This window comes from Brachionichthys hirsutus, chromosome 16 (assembly GCF_040956055.1).
Source record: "Brachionichthys hirsutus isolate HB-005 chromosome 16, CSIRO-AGI_Bhir_v1, whole genome shotgun sequence".
Taxonomy (NCBI): domain Eukaryota; kingdom Metazoa; phylum Chordata; class Actinopteri; order Lophiiformes; family Brachionichthyidae; genus Brachionichthys; species Brachionichthys hirsutus.
In genome coordinates this window covers 380,435-405,728 of record NC_090912.1, presented here as the reverse complement: position 1 = coordinate 405,728, position 25,294 = coordinate 380,435, and the positions used below count along the sequence as shown (strand labels likewise).

Sequence of the window (25,294 nt, the reverse complement as noted above, 5' to 3'; positions counted from 1 at the left end):
GGCTCTCTGACTTCCTCCCGCTGCTTTACAGATTTCCCAGAATCCAAAGCTGCGATCGAAGATCTCAAGTTCTGCCTGGAACGGACCAATCAGAGGCAGCAGCTCCTCACGTCTCTCAAAGCCGCTTTTGAGAGCCGTCTGCTGCACCCAGGTCAGGTTTCAGTCTGTTTGGTATCACGCCCACGCCGTTCCATCGACCCGTTCCCTCGACCCGTTCCATCGACCCGTTCCATCGACCCGTTCCATCGACCCGTTCCATCGACCCGTTCCATCGACCCGTTCCATCGACCCGTTCCATCGACCCGTTCCATTGACCCGCTCTCTGCCGCGTCCTCAGGCGTCCACACGTCGGACATCCTCACCGTTTACATCTCCGCCATCAAGGCGCTCCGGGAGCTGGACCCCTCCATGGTCATCCTGCAGGTCGCCTGCCAGCCGGTTCGCCGGTACCTGAGGTGAGGTTCTGAGACGGACGCTGCGGCGGCGGCTCGGCTCGGTCGTGTTCAAGCTTCCGTGGTGCGTTCAAGGACTCGGGAGGACACGGTGAGGCAGATCGTGGCGGGTTTGACGGGGGACGCCGAAGGCTGCACGGACTTGGCCTCGGAGCTGTCCAGAGGCGACCCGGTGACCCTGGAGATGCAGGACAGCGACGAGGAAGGCAACGACCCGGAGGACTGGACGCCGGACCCCACCGACGCCGTCCCCGGTCAGTGAACGCACCACGCCTCCCACGCCGGTGTCTTTGCTCCGCCCCTCGGTTTGAGCCGGACGGTCGTGTGTTCAGATAAGACGGGATCGAAGCGCCGCTCGTCTGACATCATCAGCCTGCTGGTCAGCATCTACGGCAGCAAAGACATCTTCATCGACGAGTACCGGGCCGTCCTCGCCGACCGGCTGCTGCATCAGCTCAACTACAGCACGGCCAGGTAGGGGGCGGCGGTCGAGCAGGTCAGGTGATGCTGGAAGCCCCGCCTCTCACCGTCACCCTTCTGTCTGCAGGGAGATCCGCAACGTGGAGCTGCTGAAGCTCCGCTTCGGGGAGTCCCACATGCATTACTGCGAGGTGATGCTGAAGGTGAGCAGCGGCGTGTCGTCCTTGCAGCAGGTTGACATGGTGGGTGACTCCTCCCCCCCCCCAGGACATGGCAGACTCCCGCAGGATCAACAGCAACATCCGGGAGGAGGAGTCGAGGCTGAGCGAGGAGGAGCGGCCGCCGCTGGCCCTGTCCTCCATCATCCTCTCCTCAGAGTTCTGGCCCTCCTTGAAGGAGGAGAAGCTGGAGCTCCCCCCCCTGGCGTGCCGAGCCATGGAGGCGTACACCCGCCGCTACGAGAAGCTCAAGGTGGGGGCTCACCTGCTGGGGAGGCGAGCGGCGAGGAGAGTCGCCGCTCGCCGCTACCTGCCGGTCGTCTGTTTCAGGCCATGCGGACGCTGAGCTGGAAGCCTCACCTCGGATCCGTCACTCTGGACGTGCAGCTGGAGGACCGCGCCCTCACCAACCTCACCGTGTCCCCGATCCACGCCGCCATCATCCTGCGCTTCCAGGAACAAAGTAGCCACGCGGCTCCACTTCCTGTCGGTCCACCGGGCGGCGCGGGTTGACCGCTGGCTTGTCCTTTAGGTTCCTGGACTCTGGAGGAGCTGAGCGTGACGCTGGGCGCCGCCAAGGAGCTGGTTCACAGGAAGGTGGCGCTGTGGCAGCAGCACGGCGTGCTGAGGGAGGAGGCGGGGGGGCGCTACTGCGTGATGGAGACGGGCTCCTCCAAGGAGAAGCTGGAGGGAGGAGTGATGCTGATCGACAGCGACGAGGAGCGGGACTCCAACACGACCACCCAGTCTGAGCAGAGGGAGGAGAAGCTGCAGGTGGCCCCGCCCCCTGCCCCGCCCCCTCCACACACACACCCCCCCTAACGCACGCCGTCTGTCCCCACAGCTCTTCTGGGCCTACATCCAGGCCATGCTGACCAACCTGGACAGCATGACGCTGGAACGCATCCACTCCATGCTGCGGATGTTCGTTGCCACGGGACCCGTCGTCACGGAGATGGACATCAACGAGCTGGAGGCTTTCCTGCAGAGGAAGGTCCGGGAGCATCAGCTGCTGGTCTCTGCAGGCGTCTACAGGCTCCCCAAGTCCAACTGACGGAGGACCCGGCGCTGCATTCAGGTGCTGTTGGATTTACGGGGACCCGGCGCTGCATTCAGGTGCCGTTGGATTTACGGGGACCCGGCGCTGCATTCAGGTGCTGTTGGATTTACGGGGACCCGGCGCTGCATTCAGGTGCCGTGGGATTTACGGGGACCCGGCGCTGCATTCAGGTGCCGTGGGATTTATGGGGACTCGCCCGTGACGAATCACGGTGAGTCAGGATCGGCGAGTGAGGACTTCCTCCAAAGGGTTTGATTTAAGATAAAATTGGCCCCGCCCCCCATCGGAGGCGGGCTGGCGGGACGCTGGAGTCGATCCCTCATTAACGGGACTCGCCGCCCATAATCACAAATCATTGATCGCTTTATTTGGGTTTGGACAGACGTACAATAAAAAGGGGGCTGAACATTCTGGGCTCTTAATGTCGTTACCGATCAGCCGTCAATAGTTAGTCGATCAAACGCTTCCTGTTAATCAGCAGGTTAGAGTTCACTCGGGGTCAAAGGGCCGGACCGTCTCTGAGGGCTTCGTCTTCGTCGCACGCAGCGCAGACCCGGACGGCCATCTTGGGTCATCACAGAACCATCCGGGCAAACGGCCAATCAGACGTCTCTAATGGACCGGCGCCTCAGCACGGAGACACCTGGGCCGCGTCCCGGACCCGATCAGGACCGACTCAGATGAAGGTTTAAAACAAAGGTGAGCCGGCTGCAGACCCGGGCCCGGTTCTGATCAGCAGCATTTCTTCCCCCTCTTCCGGCGGTCCCGGTCTCTCTGGGCGTTGATGTTGACGGTGTCGACCCGCTCCCGTTCCCGCTCGGCTCGGTTCTGGCTCTGCTTCTTGGCCCGGAGGACCATGTGGGTGAAAGCCATGAACATCTGCGGAGCAACGAAGACGTCAGAACCGGAACCGGATCCGGGTCCGGGTCGGTCTATCCTACGTTACCTCTTCCACGTTCACGTTCTCCTTGGCGCTCGTCTCGAACAGGCGGACCCCCATCGACTCCCCGAAGCGCATTGCATCCTGGGTATCCACCTTCCTCCTGGCAGGGTCGTCGTTTTTGTTCCCCACTGAGCGGACGGGAAGACGGTTCTCAGGCGTCTGAATACCCACGATGCCTTGCGGCGGCGCCGGAGCTCACCCAGGATCTTACAGACGCTGTCGCAGTTCTGGGAGATCTCGTTCAACCAGCGCTTCACGTTGACGAACGACTCCGGGTTGGTGACGTCGTAGACGATGATGACGCCGTGGGTGTTCCTGTAGTACCTGGGGGGGGGCGGACCAGAAGGAAGTGAGCGGCGAGACCAGACCCGGGCCCGACCGCTGACGCCTGGACGCCATTACGTGGACGTGATGGTCCGGAACCTCTCCTGCCCCGCCGTGTCCCAGATCTGCAGCTTCACCCGCTCGCCCTCGATGTCCACCGTCCGGATCTTAAAGTCGACGCCGATGGTGGTGATGTAACTTCCTGCGGGCGGACGGCGAGGCGTTTTACTCTGACCGCTCTTATACCGCCAGCCCTCAAACACGGAGTCACTTCCTGTCACGTGACTCACCGGAGAAGGAGTTGTCGGCGAAGCGCAGCAGGAGACTGCTTTTCCCCACGTCTAGGAGAGAAACCAATCAGAGAGCAGGATTAGCAAGGACCGCCTACTGAGGAAGTGAACGCGGCCAATCGGCAGCCTTCTCACTGGAGTCGCCGATGATCAGCAGCTTGAACAGGTGATTGTAATCCTTCCCGGCCATCTGGACGGCCTCTTCCTGAATGTGCAGGTAAACCAGGTGCTGCCCCCCCCCCCCCCCCCCCCCGATGCTACGAGCTCAGGGCGGCGCCACAGTTTGTCCAGAAGACATTTCCAGGTCCTGACTTCAGGGAGCGCTTGTTTTACGACTCATGCTCGTCGGATCGGCGTGAAGGCGTGGCTTCCGCAGGGCACTTCCTGCTCCTGGTGACTCAAACACACATTCACTTCCTCATTCAGTGCTTGTTCAATTGACAGCGCGGACACGCCCTCCTTCGGCTCCCTGGGGGCGGGGCTCGGCACAGCCCAATGGGAGGTTTCACCGCCGGCCGATCTTAAATCCACGCGTTGCCCCGAACTCCTCCATCCCTGGATGAGACTCCTGGTGGCGCTAGAGGAGGGAGAAGAAGAGATCAAAGAGCTGAACCGACTTCTGCCGTTTGTTGAGGCCCAGAGGAGGAGTAGAGGGAGGAGCAGAGGGAGCCTCCCTCCCTGCTCCTCCTCATTCAGCAGCAACGGAGCCTCCCTGACTTTCCATGAAAACAGGAAGTGACGTCACAGCCTCTGAAAGTGACGCGAGATCGCGAAACGGCGCTTGAGAAATGATGATTTAATTCGTATTTATGTGCCGACGTGGGCAGAGCGCCCTCTACGGTCACATTCAGTCATAACGCGTAATAAATAAATAGTTTATTCTGTTTTTACAGACGCCGAACTTTGGTCTAATGTGTGCAGTTTGAGCTGAAGCATTATGACGCGCGAGAATAAGCCGTAAAACGAGCAGATGCTAATTTGGGCATTTTTTGAATCCGGTTCGGCGACGACTCCCCGCGGACGTGACGCGGCGTCGTTCGGTCGCTCCGGGTTAGCCTGAAAGCAGGACAAACCGAGCCTGACCCCACCGAGGCTCGACGACCGGCGGGCAGCCGCTACCGCGCCGGTCAGAGCCGGGCCGGTAAGCACCGGAGGCCCAAGTGAAGCTGACGCGGAAGAGGAAGCTCCGCCGAACTTCACCGGAAAATCAGACAATTTATAGAAATCCAACTTCAGGAAACCGGAGTCGGCCTTTAACGTGGTCGTGTCGAAAGATGACAAAGTGTCCGTTAATTCGGAACACGAATCCGGAGGGTCTGGACTTTATGATTAACGTCGTTGGTTCTGACGCAAGAGCGGCGGCACGGAAACGAGTTCAAAGGAAGAGGAGAACCGATCATAACCGCTAATAAAGCGCTAATTCGTGTTTCGGTAAGACGCGTGACCGCGCTGAGAAGCGCGACGCCGTGTCCGGGCCCGGGCCCGGTCCGGTCCCGGTCCGGCTGACCCTCGTCAGGAAACTTCCCACTCCTTGGAGAAACTTTTCGGCGGACATTTTTACGCGCAGAAGACTCACTCGTGTCGTCCCGGTGTCGTCCCGGTGTCGTCCCGGTGTCGGCAGCGTTCCCTCGGCGGCCCCCGCGACCCGGTCCACGCGCGTGAGCGGCGCCTCGGTCCCGGTCGGAACTCGGAACCTCTCCCCGCTGGCCGACCACACCTGACTGCCGCTGATCTCACGCTGCGTTCAGGGGACGTCGGACAAACCACAACGACCAACGCGGCGCGCGGCGCGAGGACCTCCCGCTGGATCAGCCTTTACCCGGAAATGTTTCCCGCGAGGTTACGAGACGAGACAGCCGGCACGCCCGGACGGAAGGAAGGACATGTTTCAGGAGGGCGCTTCCGTTTCCGGTACGCGGAACGCACCGAGTCAGCGTTCCCGCACCGGGACAGCTCGGGAACGAAAACGAGGAAGTTTCATCCGGCGAAGGCGGAAGTGAAACCATCAATGGGCTCCACCGAGGCTGACGTCATCGCCTTCGTGTCCCGCGCTCTGAATTCATTGATCCATATCCAAATCCCACACAACTCAAATGTACAATTGCTTTTTATTATTATTAATAATCACTCAACAAAAATTCTGCACATTTCAGTTTGACTGAAGATCAAACGCGCGTTACTAGAGAAGCGAACAACGGACGAGAACCACCACAGAAGAAGAGGCGCCGATCACTTCCTGCGTCTGCTGCGATCACTTCCTGTGTCTGCTGCGATCACTTCCTGTGTCTGCTGCGATCACTTCCTGTGTCTGCTGCGATCACTTCCTGTGTCTGCTGCGATCACTTCCTGCGTCTGCTGCTGGACGACGGCCTGCTGTCGCTCCTGGAGAGGCAAAAAAACACACAAAGATCTAATTTATACGAATAGAGTCAACGCCGCTAGCACACCCTTCGGCGGCGCACGCACCCGCGGCGCTGCGAGGGCGCCGCCGCGCTCACGTATCTCGGAGGCGAGTAGCTGAGCGAGCGGGAGTCTCTCAGCGAATCAGCAGGAACCCTCCCGGCGGCGGCGGCGCTGCAGGGAGCACAACCGGGATGAAACGAGAGCTTCTGGCAGACATAATCAATCGATCAATAAACTTCATCCAATAATAAACAATAAACCCTTAATGATGAATCGATTGGATTTAGCTCCGGTTCTAATCAAAGTATTGATCAGAATGTTAACAGTTGTCTCACCTCCTCCTCTTCGTCGTTTCCTTCTCATTCTCTGATGATGACGATGACGAAGGAGAGCTCTGAGCTTTGTCTGTTTTCCTGATAAAACATTAACAGTGAATTATTGATCGTGTTTGATTGATCCCTGGTTTTATTATTGGGGGGGGGCTCTCTTTACCCTTTAACTTTCTCCACCTCAGAGTCAGAACTGTCTGACGAGGAGGAGGAAGAGGACGAAGAGGAGGAGGACGAGGAGGAGGAAGAGGAGCTGGAGCTGCTGCTCCTGCTGGGCTTCTTGCTAGCAGCCACCTCCTTCCCATTTACGGCGGCATCGTGTCCTCCTGGCCGACCCGCCCTGTGAGGAGCCGGCGGCGGCGGCGACTGTCTGCTTTCTGATTGGCTGCCAGAAGGAGGCGACCTTCGACAGGTCACGCCGCCTCGACCCACCACAGCGTGAGAGGAGTCTCCAGGAGGAGTCTTCGGCTCTCTGTCCTCCCCCTGCTCTGGTTTTTTCTCCTGCCTCTCTCGTGGGGGTGAAGGTGAGGATGAAGAAGAGGAGGAGCTGGAAGAGGAGGAGGAGGAGGAGGACGATGCTGACCTCCTGGGTTGTGGAACACCTTTTGGTGGCAGATGCTCCTGCCGTTCTACTTCCCTCAGCCTGCTCCTCTCCTGCTCCTTTTCTCTGGCTCTGTCTCTGGAGAGAGAGCGGCTGCTCCTCTTCCATTGCTGAGGAGGAGCGGGCCGAGACCTGGAGGAGGAGAACAGAAAACTCCTGCAGTCGGGAAAGAAACAGATCATGAGGAAAACGATCAAAAATCACTCCTTACCTGTTGGGGGGGCTTCGCCTCCTCGGGCTTTTGGACCGGGACGGGGCGCGCCTCCTCGGGCTTTTGGACCTGGACGGGGCGCGCCTCCTCAGGCTTATGGATTTGGAGACGGTGCGCCTCCTCGGGCTTCCGGACCGGGACGGGGCGCGCCTCCTCGGGCTTCCGGACCGGGACGGGGCGCGCCTCCTCGGGCTTCCGGACCGGGACGGGGCGCGCCTCCTTGGGCTTCCGGACCGGGACGGGGCGCGCCTCCTCGGGCTTTTGGACCGGGACGGGGCGTGCCTCCTCGGGCTTCTGGACCGGGACCTGCTGCTCCTCCGGGCACCATGCCCCAGTCCTCTGTCCCTGTCCCTGTCCCTGTCCCTGTCCCTGTGCCTCCCTCTCTCCCGGTCAGACCAGGTGGAAGGAGGCGGAGTTCTCCTCTGGGGCTCCTGATACTGCCTGGGTGGAGTTCGACGGGCGGGGGGGTTGGAGGACATTTTCTTGGGGGGGGAGCGGGACCGACTGGCTGAGGGACTCGACCTCGCCGGCCTCACAGCTGCGTGTTTCTCCTCCGTCCTCCTCTTCTCTGCTTCAGCCCCAGGAGGGAATCTGCCCCGCCCCCTGCCGGGGGGGGACGGGGGAGGACTGGGGCTGTCCAGCTGTGTTGGACTGTATCGCTCCGCCCCTTTCGTCCGGGGCGGCTCTGAAGGTTCTCTCTCCCTCTCTTGTTGGTCTCCTCCTGCTCCTCTCTCCTTCTGGGCTCGCTGGAGCCCGTCGCCGTCGGAGACGGAGGCGGAGCTTTCTCCCGTCCCATTGGATAAATATCTTTGAACGGCGGCCCCGATGGCTGACGGTTCAACCTTTGAGGGGCTGCTCTTCTCCCTCCCTGCTGACCCAGATGCCTTGCCTTCATCTTCAGAGGATGAGGATGATGAGGAGGACGAGGAGGAGGAGGACGAGGAGGAGGAGCTATCGCTGTCACTGTCGCTGCTGCTGCTGCTCTCTTTGTCTTTCTCATCCCGTTTCTCCTTCGTCGCCGGGGCGCTCCTCTCGCTGACCTCTGGTCTCCTGCTCCTCTTATCGGGGTTCTCGCTGACCTCTGGTCTCCTGCTCCTCTTATCGAGGTTCTCGCTGACCTCTGGTCTCCTGCTCCTCTTATCGGGGTTCTCGCTGACCTCTGGTCTCCTGCTCCTCTCCTCGGGGTTCTCGCTGACCTCTGGTCTCCTGCTCCTCTTATCGAGGTTCTCGCTGACCTCCGGTCTCCTGCTCCTCTCCTCGGGGTTCTCGCTGACCTCTGGTCTCCTGCTCCTCTTATCGAGGTTCTCGCTGACCTCTGGTCTCCTGCTCCTCTTATCGGGGTTCTCGCTGACCTCTGGTCTCCTGCTCCTCTCCTCGGGGTTCTCGCTGACCTCTGGTCTCCTGCTCCTCTCCTCGGGGTTCTCGCTGACCTCTGGTCTCCTGCTCCTCTCCTCGAGGTTCTCGCTGACCTCTGGTCTCCTGCTCCTCTTATCGAGGTTCTCGCTGACCTCTGGTCTCCTGCTCCTCTTATCGAGGTTCTCGCTGACCTCTGGTCTCCTGCTCCTCTCCGGAGGTCTCGATGCATCTCTCCTAACTTCTTCAGCTCGTTCTCTTTCTTGTTCCCTCAGATTCTTCTCCTTCTCTCTCCTCCTCTCCTCCTCCTCCCCGTCTCTTTGACGACTGTTGCTGGGGGGAGAGGCGGGGGACGGGGACATGCCTCCATCCCTCCTGCGGTCGTGTTGGAAAGGAGACGCATCTCTCTCTGGTCTCCTCCCAGTGTCTCTCCTGTCAGGGAGCAGATTGCTCCCAGGCCGACGCTCCTTCTCACCACTCAGCCGCCTCCTAGCCTGGTCTTTCTCAGGAGGAGGAGGAGGAGGAGGCGAGGGTGAGGAGCAGCCGCGTCTTGTTTTCTTGTCTAGTTTATTCCGATTATTTTCCGGTTCTGTATCTCTGCTCCTGCCCCTCCTGCTTTCCTGTTTAGGTGGAGGAGAAGGAGAAGGGGACGAGGAGGAGGAGGAGTCACGTCTGGTCCTCTGAGGAGCAATCTCTTTTCCTTTGTCCCCCTTTTCACTGCTCTTTGAACACCTCCTTTTTGCCACATCTCTGCTCCTCGAACGCTTTCCTTTCTCCTCATCTCTGCTCCTCGAACGCTTTCCTTTCTCCTCATCTCTGCTCCTCAAACGCTTTCCTTTCTCCTCATCTCTGCTCCTTGAACGCTTTCCTTTCTCATCTCTGCTCCTCCAACGCTTTCCTTTCTCCTCATCTCTGCTCCTTGACCTCCTCCCCCTTCCACCTGTAGTCCTTGAAGGCCTGCCCTTCTCCTCCTCCTTACTCCTTGAATGCCAGACTTTCTCCATCTCCCGGCTTCTGGACCTCCTCCCTTTCTCCTTGTGCTTGCTCTTTTCCGTCTGTGGTGGTGGAGAAGAGGACGAGGAGTCGCGCCTCCTCTTGGTGGAGGTCTTCTCAGCCTCTCTTTGCCTCTTCTAAATGACAGGAGAGAAAATGTTGGCGTCACATTTGGTTTGGGACTCAGCGGACGGGAAGTCGGCGCTCGGCGCCTCACCCCTTCTCCTTCTCCTCTGTGCTCCTCGTAGCCCCGCCTGCTCCTCTCTGGTGACCTCCTCTTCCTCCTGCTTTGGTCCTGTGGGCGGGATCTCATCGGAGCTGGAGACGAGCTGCGGGGACGGATTGACGTTCATTAACAAAAAGGAGTCGACGTGTCCGCACCGGCATCCTGGCCATGCATGTTGTTACCATGACGACGACGACATACCTGCGAGCAGAGCTGGACGAGATGCTCCTGGGTCGTCCTGCTTTCGCTTTTGGAGGACTGGAGCTTTCACTTTTCTTTCTTTTCTTCTTTGAGACCTGCTTCTCTTTGGAGGAACTGAGGATGGGGAGGAGGGAGGGAGGAGCAGGGAGGAGGGAGGGAGGAGCAGGCGAGGGACGGGTGAGGGACGGGGAGGAGCAGGCGAGGGACGGGTGAGGGACGGGGAGGAGCAGGCGAGGGACGGGTGAGGGACGGGGAGGAGCAGGCGAGGGACGGGTGAGGGACGGGGAGGAGCGGGGAGGTTAAAACAACACGAAGCCACAGCTAGCAGCTGCTTGAGATTTAGCGTCTGCACTAAAGGACAGATCCTACCTGCGCTCCTCTTCCTCCTCTTCCTCCTCCACCGACGCATCGCTGAAAAACACGCAGATCACAGAACAACGTCAAGAACAAATGGCAGCACAGCACCACAGAAGAAGCCGGTGAAGATACCGTTTCTTCTTCTTCTTCTTGGACTTCTTCTTCTCCCGCCGAGGGGAGGGGGCGGGGCTGGCCGAGCTGCTAGCAGAGAGGAGGAGGAGGAGAAGGTCAGAAGGAGCCGGAACGCCGTGCAGCGGGGACCTCCTCACCTGTCCCGGTTCTTGTTCTTCTTCTTCTTCTTGCGGCTTCGCTTCTTGGGAGGAGAATCTGAAGGATCGGATTCTTCCAGCAACCTGAGGAAGAGACGGCAGAACCCGGTGAGCCGGGCCGCCGGCCTGGAGGGGGCGTGGCTTCCTCCCCCCACTCACGCGTATTTCTGCTGCTGCAGCTTCTCCCGCTCCAGACGCTCCTGCTCCCGCTTCTCCTTCTCCCGCTCCTTGCGGTCGGCGTGGAAGGAGGAGCCGTCCACGTAGTCGCTGGCGATCCCAAACGCAGCCCGCAGGCGGCTGTTCTTCTGCTGGTTGGCTGCGGCGAGGGCGTGAGTCTCCGTCGCCCTGGGGACGCAAGCAGCCTGGGCGGTGACATCACAGAACCGGGGGCCCCGCCGCCGGCCCGCCGCCGGCCCCCTGGCCCGCGTGACTCACGTTGACCTGTCGCCGGGGGCGGGCGCCGGCTCCTCCTTCTCCTGCAGCATCATCCGGAAGCTGTTGACCTTCTCCTCTACCTCCTCAGCGGCGTACCTGGACAGGAGGACGGCGCGGACGGTGAGAGGCCGCGCCCCCCCTGCGACGCCCCGCCCCTCCCCTGGCCACGCCCCTTACCCCTGCTCCTCCATCATGTCCTGCAGCTCGGCACACTTCACCTCCAGCTGCCTCTTCCGCTGGTGCTCCAGGATGTCGGCGTTGGGCTGCCGGTTGAGCTGGCTCTCCAGCCTCTCCCGGTCCTTCTCGTCCCGCTCGCCGCCGCGCTCGTCCCGGGGCCGTTTGACCCGCACGCTGGACAGGTTACGCTGCACGTACCCATTGGTGCCGCTGCCCCGGGGAGTCGTCAGGCCAATCCCATTGTACATGGCTCTGCACGCACAAAAACAGGAAATCAGGATCGAGCCAACGGCTGGAAAACCCGGAGAGCAGCGGATCGGAATGATCGGATATTAAACCAGATCCGATCCCGAATGCCCAGCAGCTCCGGTCCTACGGCCGGCCCTGCAGTAGATCCAGACTCCATCTCGGAACCAGGTCGTGGTGGACTCTGAGGTCTGTTTGGGATCCGCCCACTTTTGGAGCGTCCAGTGATGTCAGAGCTCCATCTTCTGGGATTCCTGATGGAATCCATCGGAGCCTTTCCAGTGGACCAGGAAGCCGAGCAGCCCCAGAGCATCAGCGAGCCCCCGGCCTGCTTCATGCAGGGAGGGGGTCCATCAGCATCACCTCCTTCTATGCCCTTCAGACATTCCGCTGATCCGGCGACACCAGAAGGTCCAGTTTGCTTTCATGGCTGCACAGAACAGCGTCCCGAACCTTCTGGGTCTGGTCCCGGTGGCTCGGAGCTGCTGGTTCTGGTCCCGATGGCTCGGACCTGCTGGTTCTGGTCCCGATGGCTCGGAGCTGCTGGTTCTTCTGGGTCTGGTCCCAGTGGCTCGGAGCTGCTGGTTCTTCTGGGTCTCCAAAATCTTGTGCCGTCTTAAGAACCAGCTTTAATAACGCAGCTTTGACTTGTTGCTCTTCCGGCTTGTCCCGGCAGGGGTCGCTGCAGCAAATCAAGCCCCCAGTCAGGCCGGATGCAGCGGCTCAAGGGAGACGCTTCATTTTATATCCAATCAATCCGTAACGTCCATCATCCAGGAGAAACGGATCAAAGAGAACCCCCAGAATGCAACCGAACATGACGTCATTTATTCACGCTGAGCAGCGGCTTCGTGGAGGCCGTGGAGGCGCTGAACGGACAGACCCCCCCCCCCCCAGCCTAAAATGGCGATTCCACGGAACCAGCGCGATCCGAATACGTCCAACTCAGAGAAGCACAATCTGGGCCGAATGGACAAAACGCCGACGCGGATCCGGTTTCACAGAAACACGCTTCCCCCCCCGCCCCCCCCCGCAGCATTTCCGTGACTCCGCTTCGTGTCGCACCGCCTCACGTTACAGCGGAACCGGTCTCGCATCTAATTTAACACGGCGCGACGCATCCCACGCGCTTATTCACGGGAACGATCGTTTCTGTCGCGCGCGCACCGACAGGCCTGACGCGAAGCAACGGATTTATCGATCAGGAGATCAGGACTCATCGGATCGCACTTTGATTTAAATGTTCGAGCCACGAGGCGGATCCAAAGGCGAACCGCGTTCGAGGCCCGGCCGCATCTGTGCGCAGTTTAGCAATCAGCTAGCTAGCTAGCTAACGCATTCATACCGTACCAGTGATTCCCCCAGGAGTGGAGGCGGGAGACAAAATCCGATCAATAATATCCAACAGAACCCGCCGCCGAACCGGAACTCACGATAACTGTGAAAATACAAAGAATATTCGGAAGCGTAGCTGTTCCGACAACAAGTCCGATCCACAACCAGAGCGAGATGAGCCGTACGTGAACGCTCAGTGACGTCAGACGCAAGTCTAAGCTGTGATGCGTTCACAGACCGCGGGAAAGATCTGACATTTGAACCTACGCAGATATGTTTTTGAGATAATTAAGAATATTTATTTGTGCTGTGTTAAAGGTGTCTGAGATTTGAATATCCATGTCTGTGTTATTATAATAGAACTTTAATTAAATGTCAAATATGTCTGACATCATGGTTTGCCTTCATTTTAAAGAACACTGCCTCTTTGTGGCAAGAATGATTGTCACATTTTATTCAATAAAACAATATAATCATAGATTATAGATAATATTAATATAAAAAAATATTATTAGTATTGGTCACGTTTCACACATACATACAGTAATATCCTGTACACACAAATATACTGTGTGTGTAGCAAGAACAAAGACTGCAGCTATACAGTGAACTAACTAACTAGTATAACTTTTATTTTGTCAATAGGATATAGAATACATGACTACATTATTTATTATCTGTCATGTTGGGGAGATATTTTATTTTCAAATGTTCTAAAGTACCGACAGAACATGATTATTATATTATATTATATTGTAATTCAGGGCTGTGACTGAAATAAAGAAAAACTACACATCCCAGAATTCAATCGGCGGCTTTTGACACACATTTAGACATAAAAAAAGCCTCCTGTCAGACTTGTACGGTTAGTGAGGCCGAAGCTAGCAGGAGAGCTGCGTGTTTGTGCGGCTGCGCTGCGTCTCTGGTTCCTTCATATAAAACCCGAAATTCGTTTTAAAGATCCGACCGACGGATTATCAGTCCCGATGGCAGAAGGCGACAACAAAAGCGTGAACCTGCTCGTGAGTATTAAGGCGGACTGGCTTTAAAGGTGGTGTAGTAGTGAACGTTAGCATAAACTGTTGTTGCGCGTCTGGTTGCATTCACGCAGCCAAATATGGGCCCCCGTTCGTGCACTTTGTGCTGTAAGTAACGAGCAACCGAGCTAGCAAGTTAGCACTGATGACTTATCCGCCAGTGCTTCCGCCAGGCTGACGGTGACAGCAGCTAACGCCCGCTAAGCTAGCCCGCTAGCTCCTCCGCTAGCTTCGGCTGCGAGCCTCGCCTTTAGAGCCAGCAGCTAACGCCCGCTGAGATAGCCCGCTAGCTCCTCCGCTAGCTTCGGCTGCGAGCCTCGCCTTTGGAACCTAGCAGCTAACGCCCGCTAAGCTAGCCCGCTAGCTCCTCCGCTAGCTTCGGCTGCGAGCCTCGCCTTTGGAACCTAGCAGCTAACGCCCGCTAAGCTAGCCCGCTAGCTCCTCCGCTAGCTTCGGCTGCGAGCCTCGCCTTTAGAGCCAGCAGCGACGCCGAGGCTAACTTTTCAAGCCGAGCTAACGTTCTCAGGCGCCGGAGAGGACGTGGACGTCCTGCCCTGTCACGGACGCTCAAGCTGCGCCGTCATGGCAGTAATCTAGTATCGTTACAGTTACTTTGCTGAAGAAGCGCACACCCAAGCTGATCTTCACATATTTAATGCTTCATTTATAATACAAATATGAAATCTGAATATATGTGAGACTGAAGGGCTCAAATCAAGCAGATTAGAGAAGAAGAATGTCTCAATCAAAACTTGTAGTCCTTTTGAAAGATTTAACTGAGATTAAATCGATAATCCTGCCTCTGCACCGACTTTTAATGCGGCCTGTTCTGGACCAAGATCCCAGGACGGTTGAGGAAGTGGGTCTAGCTGGCAGAGCAACCAGCGAGCGGGACTGTGTTGCAGCAGAACCTCGCTGGCGTGGGCGGGCCCGGCTGCTCTTGATATTGGACTGGCTTCTGTTTTGTCAGGCTCAGGAAACGGCCCAGCTGGAGGAGCAGCTGCAGGGCTGGGGGGAAGTGGTCCTGGCCGGGGATCGCGTTCTGCGTTGGGAGAAGCCCTGGTTCCCCGGCGTGCTGGTGGGGGCCACCACGGTGCTCTTCCTGTGAGTCCGCTGCACCGCTGGGTGGAAGGCCGAGGCTGAGACGGATCAGAACCCGCGTTCTGTTCTGATTCTAGCACGGCAGGAAGTGGAAAGTCTCGCCGCAGGACGTTTTATGGTTTCACAGATAAAATAGCCGTAACTGGATGATGCAAGTCTGTTCCTGTGAGCGTGTTTCCTAACTGCTGCTTCCTCTTCCTCTTCCTCTTCCTCCAGGCTGGTTTATTACTTGGACCCGTCGGTGCTGACTGGACTGTCCTGCACAGTCATGCTGCTCTGCCTGGCTGACTACCTGGTGCCCACCCTCGCCCCCAGAGTCTTTGGCTCCAATAAATGGTGAGAGTCAGTCACACTGTTTGGGGGGGGGGGGCAGCGGGAGGAAGGAGCAGCAGGGAGCGCTAGGTCCGTTTCAGCCCGGTGCGTTGATCACGGCGTTGTCTTCCAGACGTGCCAGGACACCGCCGTCTCGGGTCGGTTGAGAATCTGATTGGGCGGGTCTGCAGAGGTCATCTGAAGGTCGGGTCATGGTTCGACGGCGTCCCTCAGCTCCTCGTCCTCCGGCTGAGTCTGACGCGCCCGAAAATGAGACGTTGAACGAATAAACGGTCTCTTTGAAGAGTCTGTTTGCTGAACTCTTCCTAATATTTGAGTATTCGCCTGCGATCCCGCTGGCTGCTGTCTGTTCGGTTAGACGCCCCTCGAAGCGCCGCAGGCTGCCGTGGGCCGACCCGACCCGACCCCGCCCCTCGAAGCGCCGGAGTCAGCCGTGGGCCGACCCGACCCCGCCCCTCGAGGCGCCGCAGGCTGCCGTGGGCCGACCCGACCCCGCCCCTCGAAGCGCCGCAGGCTGCCGTGGGCCGACCCGACCCGACCCCGCCCCTCGAAGCGCCGCAGGCTGCCGTGGGCCGACCCGACCCGGCCCCGCCCCTCGAAGCGCCGGAGTCAGCCGTGGGCCGACCCGACCCCGCCCCTCGAAGCGCCGCAGGCTGCCGTGGGCCGACCCGACCCCGCCCCTCGAAGCGCCGCAGGCTGCCGTGGGCCGACCCGACCCGGCCCCGCCCCTCGAAGCGCCGGAGTCAGCCGTGGGCCGAACCGACCCCGCCCCTCGAGGCGCCGCAGGCTGCCGTGGGCCGACCCGACCCCGCCCCTCGAAGCGCCGCAGGCCGGAGTCAAACCGCTCAGACCCGACCCCGCCCCGCCCGTCGGTGTCCCTGAACGCGCCTCTAAGTCCAGGACGTCTCTCTCTGCGTTTCTCCTGCAGGACCACCGAGCAGCAGCAGCGTTTCCACGACATCTGCGGTAACCTGGTGAGGAGCCGGCGCCGGGTTGGGGGCTGGTGGCAGCGTATCGGCGCCCTCAAGGAGGAGAAGCCCAAAATGGTAACGGGGGGGGGGGATATAAATACCCCCGGCTGATTGGCAGAGCCCAAACTGGGACGACTGGGATTCCGTCTGCATGCTTGTACCGGTTCTGTTCTAGTGAAACCCGACGGAGGCTAGCTCCACGTAGCGCCGTGCGCTAGCTAACGCCACGCCCTCCTCTTTGCAGTACTTTGCCTCCGTGGTCAGCGGCCTGCTGGCGGCGGCCTGGATCGGGCAGCAGGTGCACAACCTGTTCCTGACCTACCTGATGGGTGAGTGTCGACACGCCCCCATGTGAGAACGGAGCGGCGGGAAAAAGACGCCGCTGCTTTCACGACCTTTGGGTAGGGTTAGGGTTCCTACTGCAGGAACCGGGATCGGTGCCTGACCTGCATCCAGGACGAAGGGAAAGGTCTGAGAGAGTGGTGAGGACAGCCATGATGGACGGCTTAGAGACAGTGGTGAGGACAGACATGATGGACGGCTTAGAGACAGTGTCTCTGAGGAAAAGACAGGAGGCGGAGCTAGAAGTGGAGGAGATGAAGATGCTGAGGTTCTCCTTGGGAGTGTCCAGGTTGGACAGGATTAGAAATGAGACAATAAGAGGGACAGTGAAGGTTAGACGTTTTGGAGACAAGGTCAGAGAGACCAGACTTTGATGGTTTGGACATGTCCAGAGGAGAGACGGACTATATCGGTAGAAGGATGCTGAGGATGGAACTGCCAGGGAACAGGACTAGAGGACGACCCAGGAGAAGAGACATGGACGTAGTGAGGGAGGACGATGCAAAGGACGGGGTGAGGTGGAGACGGCTGGGTTGCTGTGTCCCCCCAGGGGACATGAAGCGATCTCAGCAGCGTGTGGCTCGTTCTTAACGCTAACGACGTTTTTAAATGTTCTTTTATTAAGTGTGAACCTGATAGCGCTCGGCCTCAGATCCCCCCCCGCCCCCCCCGGGGGCTCTAACCCGCCGTGTGCTCCCCCCACAGTGAGCCTCCTGCTGCTGCTGCCCGGCCTCAACCAGCATGGCGTCATCTCCAAATACTCCTCCATGGCCAAGAGGGAGATCAACAAGCTCCTCAAGCAGAAGGAGAAGAAGACCGAGTAGGAGGCGTGTCTGATGAGAAGGGAGACGCCGTTTCCTGTTTCTCCTCTGATCGGAGGACGACGCATCTCCACCCCCCCCCCCCCACCCCCCCCGACAGTATTTCACCTTTATTCTCCTCTGAGTTCGTCCGTCTCGCATGCTGCGGCCACATTTAATATTAAAACATGTTCCGACGACACGTCTCCGTCGCACGGTTGCATTTTGGACGCGCTGCGTTGGAGGCGGAGCTACGCTTGGATGCCCGCCCCTCTCGCCTGACTACTGAAGCATCCCTGCATCGTTTTAACCTCATCGGTTCTGTCGTGTTTGTTACGCCTCCTTTTTGCTTGTCCTGCTTTGGGTATTTAAGAGTGCTGAAAACAAAACTGGATTTAAATCGGGAGTGACACTGGTTCTAGATAACACGCCTACTGCTGTACCGCTGCTCGCTGGGCGGGGCCTGCCGGCCCCCCGGTCGGCCCCCGGCGGGGTGTCTGTCGTTTGTCTGTTTCGACTCATTTAATTTACAGGATGAATAAAATGTGACTTTCATGAATCCCCATGACTCGCGTTTATTAAAGGCTGTGAATCTATTGATTAATTTATTAATCCTGCTGCGTCGGTCCCCGATAGATCGTCTATAATCACATCGATGGATCAAATAGAGGGGGGGGGCTACAAATGGACTGCACTTGTGTAGTGCTTTTTCCACCGCTTCCCGGTGCATTTCACCGCCCGCTCATCCATCGCCGGCGGGATCTCACCCCCCCTTTCACGACGTCCTTCTGCGTGGAACCGCGCGGCGGCTCGCGGGATGTTTCCGTTTCACCACGCCTCCGTGGTTTTGGGATCTGTTTCATGAAGCTGAAGCGTAGAGTTCCACCCTTCAGAACACGGACGTGGAGCAGCTGGAGCGGCCTCTAGGTGCGTGTAAGACCGGCTTCTAAACTCGCCACATGTTTCATTCTCTGCTTTAATCAACCTTTGACCCTTTCCTAGGCTTTAGCTTCTCCAGGCTGCGTTTCTGGTCTTGGCTGGGGAAGTCTGCCTTTAACTGGTAGAATGAGGAGGGAAGGGTGAATTAAAATGAATGTAATTTGGGGAATCATGAGGAAAACCTCAAAGAAAACCACTTTGTCTGAGACATAAAAGCCCCAAATACCCCCTCGGGGGTGAAAGGTGTTAATGTTTGGGTTGGTTAATTTGACACAGGATCGTATGATAAAATAGAATGATTTCACGCAAGTCGCCAAGAGACTTGGTAGAAGTTAAGACGGAACAACGAGGTCTTTAAAGCGGCCTCCTTTCCCGGAGGCTTAGAGGAGGGTCTCGGGTTCCGAAGGAAGACGGGCGGGTTTCAGAGGGAAGGTTACCCACAACCCTTTGAGAGAAATCGCTGTCAGCGCCAGCCTTCAACGTTTCTCTCTTCCTCATCAGAATGGCCGACCATGGAGGATTCAATAAGTCTGGTGGTTGAACAAGAAGGTTTGGGTTTGAAGAGTCGAAGCGAAAAGGAGGGGCTGAAGCGTGAAGCGGGTAAGAAGCTGAACGAGGTCAACGTGAGAGCTGTGGTTACTATTTACTGACTGTTACGGAGCAGAGGGCTGAACGTGTCCAGCAGGGGGCACTAACGGCTACTTCCTGCCTCACGCGAGGAGCTTCCTGCTCTCTATGGGTCGTCGATTTTAGGTGTGGCGGGGGCGGGGCGTCATGAAGGTTGAAGCGTCTCCCCAACGGAGCGCCGGGAGTCAGGACTGGGTTTTAATTATAAAGGTTTCATTAGTAAACACACAAACTGGGTTTTAATTATAAAGGTTTCATTAGTAAACACACAAACTGGGTTTTAATTATTATTATTTAATTAGCCTTTCTACCTGACCCGGTGGAGCTTCTGGACAGTTTGGGGCTCTGGGAGCCGCAGAAAGAGTCGACAACCAAAGTCACGCATCAGAGCACGGAGAAACGGACGGCTGCTCCGTCCCGGGAGTTTACAAAACAAGACCGGCCACGCCCGTCATGGGTGACGGAATCCCACCCAACAGGTGTCGCAGGTCGGCTCTGGCATCACCTGTAGCTCCGTTAGCTGCTAACGAACCGGACTAGTTGTCAGGATGAACATGGAGGTCAGCCTCGTGCTGGATCAGGAAGGAATGTGATCCTGATGCGTTGGGACTCTGTCGGACTCGGCTCCGGGGGGCCGTTCATGCATCGAGACAAACGTCTCCACTGCCCAACCTGTGTTGGTCCAAAAGTCATCCAAACCCCGGAACCGGTTTAGTGACCGGTGTTGGTCGATCAGCTTTGGAGCATTTCTTCAGATGGTATCGGCTCTGTTTGAGGACTAGAGGCCCGAGACCCCTGAAGGGGTGTCAGGAATTCATGTGTGGCTCAGCATTTCCTCTTTGCTGCGACTAAAGTCCGGTTTTGTTTTCTTGCCCTCTCCAGGACCAAGCGACCCGGGACCCGGGACCCGGGACCCGGGACCCGGGACCCGGAGGACCCAGCTTCAGTAAGTTTTATTTGAGCTTGGTGTGGAGACAGAGCAGTACGAGGAGGCGGTGAGAGACTGAAGGTTTACCAGACCAGGTGTGAAGTCTTCGGGCTTCGGTCCTCATGGTGTCCTTGGCTGGCCCGTTCTGGACAAGTCCAGTTGTTCGTCTGTCTAACCTGCACAGATCGACTCTGAAACATGCTGAAATAGCCAAGGTGTTCTGGCACCTCCCGCTGCACCTCCCGCTGCACCTCCCCTCCAAAACGTTAGCCGTGACCTCATTCAATCGCTCACCTGTCCTCAGGGCCTGCCCGTGATCAACCTGTGCGCCGACAGAGAGACGGGGAAGCTGAGGGGGAGGCCACGCCGCGTCTCATTGGCTGACGGCTGATAATATAACTGTGGCTCTTTTCAGGGTTGACCGCAGGCAGGAGCGGCGTGGTTGTCCTTATTAGTCACCTTCAAGGACAGACTGTCCCTCCCCCGCCGCAGTTCAAAGGCCAGTGTGTCCACATCAGCCCCGCCCACACCTTTCCCTTTGTCATTGTGTTTTCTGTCATCCATTAAGCCTCCTCTGCTCGCTGGGGCTCCTTTTACAACGATCATAAGCCCAGATATTCCACTGCCACCTGGTCCTGGGTCCAGAACCGAGGGCCTGCTGGGCGGCTCTTAAATGGGCCGAGGGACTTGTTGTTGTCGTGCTTTTATTTCCTGCACGGACCACATTGCGTCTCCGTCAGCGCTGTGGTTCTGTTTTCAGTAGAAACACGGCGGGACCTTCCACCCGTCGGACCTCGTGGCTGCACCCGATCCGGGCAGCCGACCCGTCTTTGTTTTCCAGAACCGGTCTGGCTTCCTGCTGTGAACGTGAAGCTGCTGTTTCCATGTTATTGATGGAATAACTTAATAACGATTATAATAAATATTCCTCATTGTTTGACTTCTTTTATTGACCCAAACCCGGTTCACACTTTAATAATTCCGTTCCGATCGACCTCATAAACTTTATTTACTGGCGGTACTTCCTGCTAGTTAGCGTTTCGTAAACCTGATTATTTGATCTGTTTAAACTTCAGCAGAAACTCATTTTATCTTTCGTCCTGAGTTACGCGGCTGATAAATAAAAGCACCCCGACGCCACAGACTGCTGAGTCATTCCTGGGATTTCCCATCATTCCCATCCCATCTGATCGGAGTACCTCGGTCGCTCCCTGAAGCAGGTGGGGAGCGTCAAAAATCAATTCAGCAATATTTCATTTCTATCATGTTCGTATAAAGTGTAAATCATTTCGTGTGCTAATGTCCCCGCGAACACCTGACAGGTATAAATGATGCGTGGCTACGCTTCATGGGCGTGGCCTCTGGCAGGATAGCAGATAAAGAAATGAAGCTCGGTGAGGTGAGCGTCTCGGACGTAGGACTGGAATCATGTCTGTCTCCGACGCGGTCTGCGTGGCGACCCTGCTGGCTGTCCTGGCGCCAGGTGAGCCCCCCCCCCCCCCTCAGGTACAGGTACAGGTGCCTGCTTGAGCCTGATTGGCTGGATAAAGTGATTATTTTATTGTCTTTATATTCAGATATTTATGGAGGCATCTCTGGGTTTTACTTCACAGCGTTCCTGTTTAAATTAAAATGTTTTCTTCTGCTGTCGGAAATCATTTTTAAACGTTTTAGAAGGAACTTTTAATACAATAAATCCATTCATTCACTTTTTGGACGCGTCGCCCTTCTACTTGTTGTGAGGCGACAGCGCGACCCACTGCGCCACCTCGCCTCTCTAAAGCAGGAAGACCTGCCGCTGTTTGACACCCCGAGCCCGGAGACGGCTTCCTTGTCCCGGCGTGACGTCATCAGATCAAGAGACGGGCCGTTGTCTCGGGTTTAATTCCTGCTTCAGGAAGAACAGAGACCCGGGTCCGTCAGAAGACGTCGTCCTGCACGACGGTCCTGTAGTTTGGGACGAACTGGAGGGACACTTTAAATAGCAGAACGTGTTTTAGCTCTTCAGCTCGAATGCTTTCTGAATATAAATACAGGATTGAGACGTTAAACGATGTTTCTTTCACTTTTCAGAGACGCATTCTCAACTCGATGGTAAGTCAGATATTGTTGTTGTTGTTTGTTCATATGTGCTGATTAGCCGCCGCTGGAAGTGACCTCTGACCCTCATCTTTGGCTAACAGTTAGCATCAGAGACCCAGGGAGGGGCGCGTGTTGCTCACTGGGGGGTCTGTGTCTCCCCAGTTTGTGGTCAGCCTCCGCTCAACAGCAGGATAGTGGGAGGGCAGGCGGCCCCCGAGGGCAGCTGGCCCTGGCAGGCCAGCCTGCACCAGCTGTTCGGGTCCCACTTCTGCGGCGGATCGCTCATTAGCGACCTCTGGGTTCTGACCGCCGCCCACTGCCTCGATGGGTGAGCGGCGGCGCCGAAAGCCCTCTGAGGTCTCCGGTGAGGACGGCTCTGCTCCTCACGTCCTCACGTCCTCACCCTGTCTCTCTTCTGCCGACACCAGCGCCAGTCCAGGCAGGTTGGTAGTCTACCTGGGTCGCCAGTCTCAAGAGGGGACGAACGACCACGAGGCGACTCGGGCGGTCAGGCAGATCGTCCTCCATCCAGACTACAGTCCTCTCACAAGTGACAACGACATTGCCCTCGTGAGACTCTCGTCGACGGTGACTTTCACCGAGTACATCCAGCCCGTCTGCCTGGCGGCGTCCGGCAGCAGCGTCTTCAGCGGCACCGACTCCTGGGTCACCGGCTGGGGAAACATTGGATCCGGAGGTGGGTCGGAAAGCAAAAACGCAACACGTAACGAACACGCCACGCTTCAGACACAGCCGTGTGGGACAGCAGGGGGGTCTCGTGTAGAGGTACAGTAAGGTACAGTAAGAGGGACGGTGAAGGGTAGACGATGCAAAGGACAGGGTGAGGTGGAGCAGGTTGGGTTGCTGTGGCGACCCCTCGAGGGACAAGAAGGACGTCCAGTAGTAGACGTGTTGGGTTCCTCCTCTGACTCAGTTTGTTGGTCTCGCTGATCCACTCATCTGGATCCCGTGTCTCTTCAGAACCTCTTCCCCCCCCCCAAAGCCTGATGGAGGTGGAGGTCCCGGTCGTGGGGAACCGACAGTGTAACTGTGACTACGGCGTGGGGGCCGTCACAGACAACATGCTCTGTGCTGGTTTACGTGCTGGAGGGAGGGACTCCTGCCAGGTGATCACTCCTGAAGCTCATCGGGTCTCGCCTGCCGCAGAGACTCCGTCTCACTGTCCCGCCTTCCTCAAAGGGGGATTCTGGAGGTCCGATGGTGAGCGAGCAGAACAACCGCTGGCTCCAGCTGGGCATTGTGAGCTTTGGGAAAGGTTGCGCCCTGCCTGAATTCCCAGGAGTCTACACCCGCGTGTCCCGGTATCAGGACTGGATCAAAGGTCACGTCACGTCCAACCGGCCGGGCTTCCTCACCTTCACCTCCGGTGGGACGGACGGCGACCTCGGTGTCGACTGTGATGGTCTTCCACCAGCAGCAACCCCGACCCCAGGTGAGCGCCCACCCACCCGGTCTCAGCACTGAGGACCACCCGTCCTTCTGTTCTGTCCTCCTGTCCTCCTGTCCTCCTGTCCTCCTGTCCGCCTGTCCTCCTGTCCTCATGTCCTCATGTCCTCCTGTTCTCATGTCCTCCTGTCCTCCTGTCCTCCTGTCCTCATGTCTGCCTGTCCTCCTGTCCTCCTGTCCTCCTGTCCTCATGTCTGCCTGTCCTCCTGTCCTCCTGTCCTCCTGTCCTCCTGTCCGCCTGTCCTCCTGTCCTCCTGTCCTCATGTCCTCCTGTCCTCCTGTCCTCCTGTCCGCCTGTCCTCCTGTCCTCCTGTCCGCCTGTCCTCCTGTCCTCCTGTCCTCCTGTCCTCCTGTCCGCCTGTCCTCCTGTCCTCCTGTCCTCATGTCTGCCTGTCCTCCTGTCCTCCTGCCCAGCTGTGGTTTGTGGCTCAGCATCAATGAATGCGCGTCTTCTGGGCGGAGCCTCGGTGGCGTCTGCCGGTATCTGGCCGTGGATGGCGAGCCTGCAGAGAGACGGACGCCACGTGTGCGGCGGGACGCTGGTGTCGCTGGACTTTGTTTTGAGCAGCGCTGACTGCTTCACAAGGTGAGACACCTGCAGGGACGGTGATATGGCACCGCCCCTTCGCGGTCCGATTTGTATTTATTGATTATCCCCGGTCCGTAGCAGGAACACGGTCGGGACCGCCGAGTCGGTCCAGAAGTTGTAATTCGGCTCGTTTCAGTTCTGCCCCAGCGACCCACTGGACCGTGGTTTTGGGTCGGTTGAAGCAGGACGGGTCCGACCCGTTCGAGGCGACGCTCAACGTGACAAACATCACTCTGAGCAGCCAAACCGGGTCGGACCTCGCCGTCCTGCGTCTGGCGTCCCAGCCCAGCCTGTCGGACTACGTCCAGCCCGTCTGCCTGGACGACGGAAGAACCTTTCCTGTGGGGGCGCCGTGCTGGGTTGCTGGCTGGAGCTCCGCCCAGGGGGGGGGTGAGTCCTGCACGCAGCGGCGCTACCTGTGCATCGGCTCACCTGCTCATTGTTATTCATTTGTCCCACAGAGGAGCAAGTTCTGAAGGAGCGCCGGATCTCGGTGGTCGATTGTGGGAACGCTTCCACGCGTGAAAGCGTTTGCACAGAAGATTTCACACCTGAGCAGGTGAGGAGCGAGGAGCGAGAAGCGGAGGCTGTTCGTACTGCTCGTCTGTCTCATCGCCACCGGAGACAAAGAACGAGCTGAACTAAACCGTTGCCTGCTGGTTCAGGGTGACTCTGGGGGGCCACTGATGTGCAAGCTGGACGCGGCCTGGTTCCAGAGGGCGGTGCTGCCCGCCGGGAGCGCCGCCGCCAGCGGGACGCTGCAGCCGGTGACGGTCCTCGCCAAACTGAGCGCCTTCCAGACCTTCCTGACGGAGACCATCGGACCGTTCTTATCTCCAGCCGCCGGCACCACCGCCGCCGCCACCACCACCCCCTCCGGGGGCGCTCCTCATCGCTCCTCCTTCTTCCTCCTCATCTTCCACCTTCTCACCTTCTCTGTCGGTCTCCAGCTCTTCTCATAGAAACGTGTCTGAGTCAATGGTTTTGCAGAAGAACAAACGAACGAGACACTTGATTGTCCTCCTTTGGGGACGTCGTGGATCGGAGGAGTCTGAACCTGGAGCTCGCTTTCTGACTGAGCGATTTAAATCAAGATATCATTTTCAGTCAATGAAGATCGCAAATTCTAAATGAAATTTCAAATAAAGTATAAGAATATTCCTCATCAGGGAACCATGAAGAAAATATAAGAGCCAGCAATATTTGCTCTAAAATACTGAAAGTGCAATAAATGA

General features: G+C 57.8%; 5 protein-coding genes across 7 annotated transcripts in view; 3 read left to right on the top strand and 2 right to left on the bottom strand.

The window, feature by feature from the left end:
• Window positions 1–2,372, top strand: part of anapc2 (anaphase promoting complex subunit 2) — a 2,556-nt gene extending 184 nt beyond the window's left edge. Inside the window, exons 2-10 of the mRNA XM_068749694.1 lie at window positions 32–151; window positions 338–455; window positions 528–706; window positions 785–926; window positions 1,000–1,075; window positions 1,140–1,343; window positions 1,421–1,553; window positions 1,623–1,864; window positions 1,935–2,372. Of these exons, the coding sequence (XP_068605795.1) occupies window positions 32–151; window positions 338–455; window positions 528–706; window positions 785–926; window positions 1,000–1,075; window positions 1,140–1,343; window positions 1,421–1,553; window positions 1,623–1,864; window positions 1,935–2,144 (1,424 nt within the window). The 3' untranslated portion in view covers window positions 2,145–2,372. The remainder of the gene's footprint in view (window positions 1–31; window positions 152–337; window positions 456–527; window positions 707–784; window positions 927–999; window positions 1,076–1,139; window positions 1,344–1,420; window positions 1,554–1,622; window positions 1,865–1,934) is intronic.
• A 123-nt stretch (window positions 2,373–2,495) lies between these two features.
• On the bottom strand, window positions 2,496–3,945 carry si:dkey-16l2.16 (ras-related protein Rab-35). Its single transcript, XM_068749437.1, has 6 exons — window positions 3,843–3,945; window positions 3,708–3,758; window positions 3,496–3,619; window positions 3,293–3,417; window positions 3,097–3,221; window positions 2,496–3,029 (listed from the first exon to the last, which is right to left on the bottom strand). Exons 1-6 carry the CDS (start codon window positions 3,895–3,897, stop codon window positions 2,883–2,885), a joined length of 627 nt encoding a protein of 208 aa, XP_068605538.1. The 5' UTR covers window positions 3,898–3,945; the 3' UTR covers window positions 2,496–2,882.
• A 1,853-nt stretch (window positions 3,946–5,798) lies between these two features.
• Window positions 5,799–13,120, bottom strand: srrm2 (serine/arginine repetitive matrix 2). 3 transcript variants are annotated; one of them, XR_011105843.1, is made up of 14 exons: window positions 12,859–13,120; window positions 11,263–11,514; window positions 11,086–11,181; window positions 10,810–10,995; window positions 10,651–10,734; window positions 10,514–10,582; window positions 10,394–10,435; window positions 10,025–10,138; window positions 9,815–9,926; window positions 7,252–9,734; window positions 6,603–7,172; window positions 6,446–6,523; window positions 6,174–6,316; window positions 5,799–6,089 (listed from the first exon to the last, which is right to left on the bottom strand). XR_011105843.1 is itself a non-coding variant. In XM_068749376.1 (14 exons), the coding sequence occupies exons 2-14, from the start codon at window positions 11,508–11,510 to the stop codon at window positions 6,047–6,049; spliced, it is 4,233 nt and encodes a 1,410-aa protein (XP_068605477.1). In that variant the 5' UTR covers window positions 11,511–11,514; window positions 12,859–13,120; the 3' UTR covers window positions 5,799–6,046. The 3 variants fall into 3 exon arrangements, 2 of the variants coding, with proteins under 2 accessions (XP_068605477.1, XP_068605478.1); XM_068749376.1 differs by having other exon boundaries at window positions 6,174–6,281; XM_068749377.1 differs by having other exon boundaries at window positions 6,174–6,281; window positions 10,514–10,579.
• Window positions 13,121–13,717: 597 nt separating this feature from the next.
• On the top strand, window positions 13,718–17,986 carry arl6ip1 (ADP-ribosylation factor-like 6 interacting protein 1). The gene is made up of 6 exons (XM_068749441.1): window positions 13,718–13,865; window positions 14,851–14,984; window positions 15,198–15,317; window positions 16,243–16,360; window positions 16,530–16,614; window positions 17,333–17,986. Exons 1-6 carry the CDS (start codon window positions 13,830–13,832, stop codon window positions 17,449–17,451), a joined length of 612 nt encoding a protein of 203 aa, XP_068605542.1. The 5' UTR covers window positions 13,718–13,829; the 3' UTR covers window positions 17,452–17,986.
• A 3,363-nt stretch (window positions 17,987–21,349) lies between these two features.
• On the top strand, window positions 21,350–25,021 carry zgc:100868. The gene is made up of 10 exons (XM_068749693.1): window positions 21,350–21,404; window positions 21,995–22,015; window positions 22,166–22,331; window positions 22,432–22,700; window positions 22,985–23,130; window positions 23,204–23,432; window positions 23,825–24,056; window positions 24,196–24,449; window positions 24,521–24,618; window positions 24,725–25,021. Exons 1-10 carry the CDS (start codon window positions 21,350–21,352, stop codon window positions 25,019–25,021), a joined length of 1,767 nt encoding a protein of 588 aa, XP_068605794.1.
• Window positions 25,022–25,294: the final 273 nt, after the last annotated feature.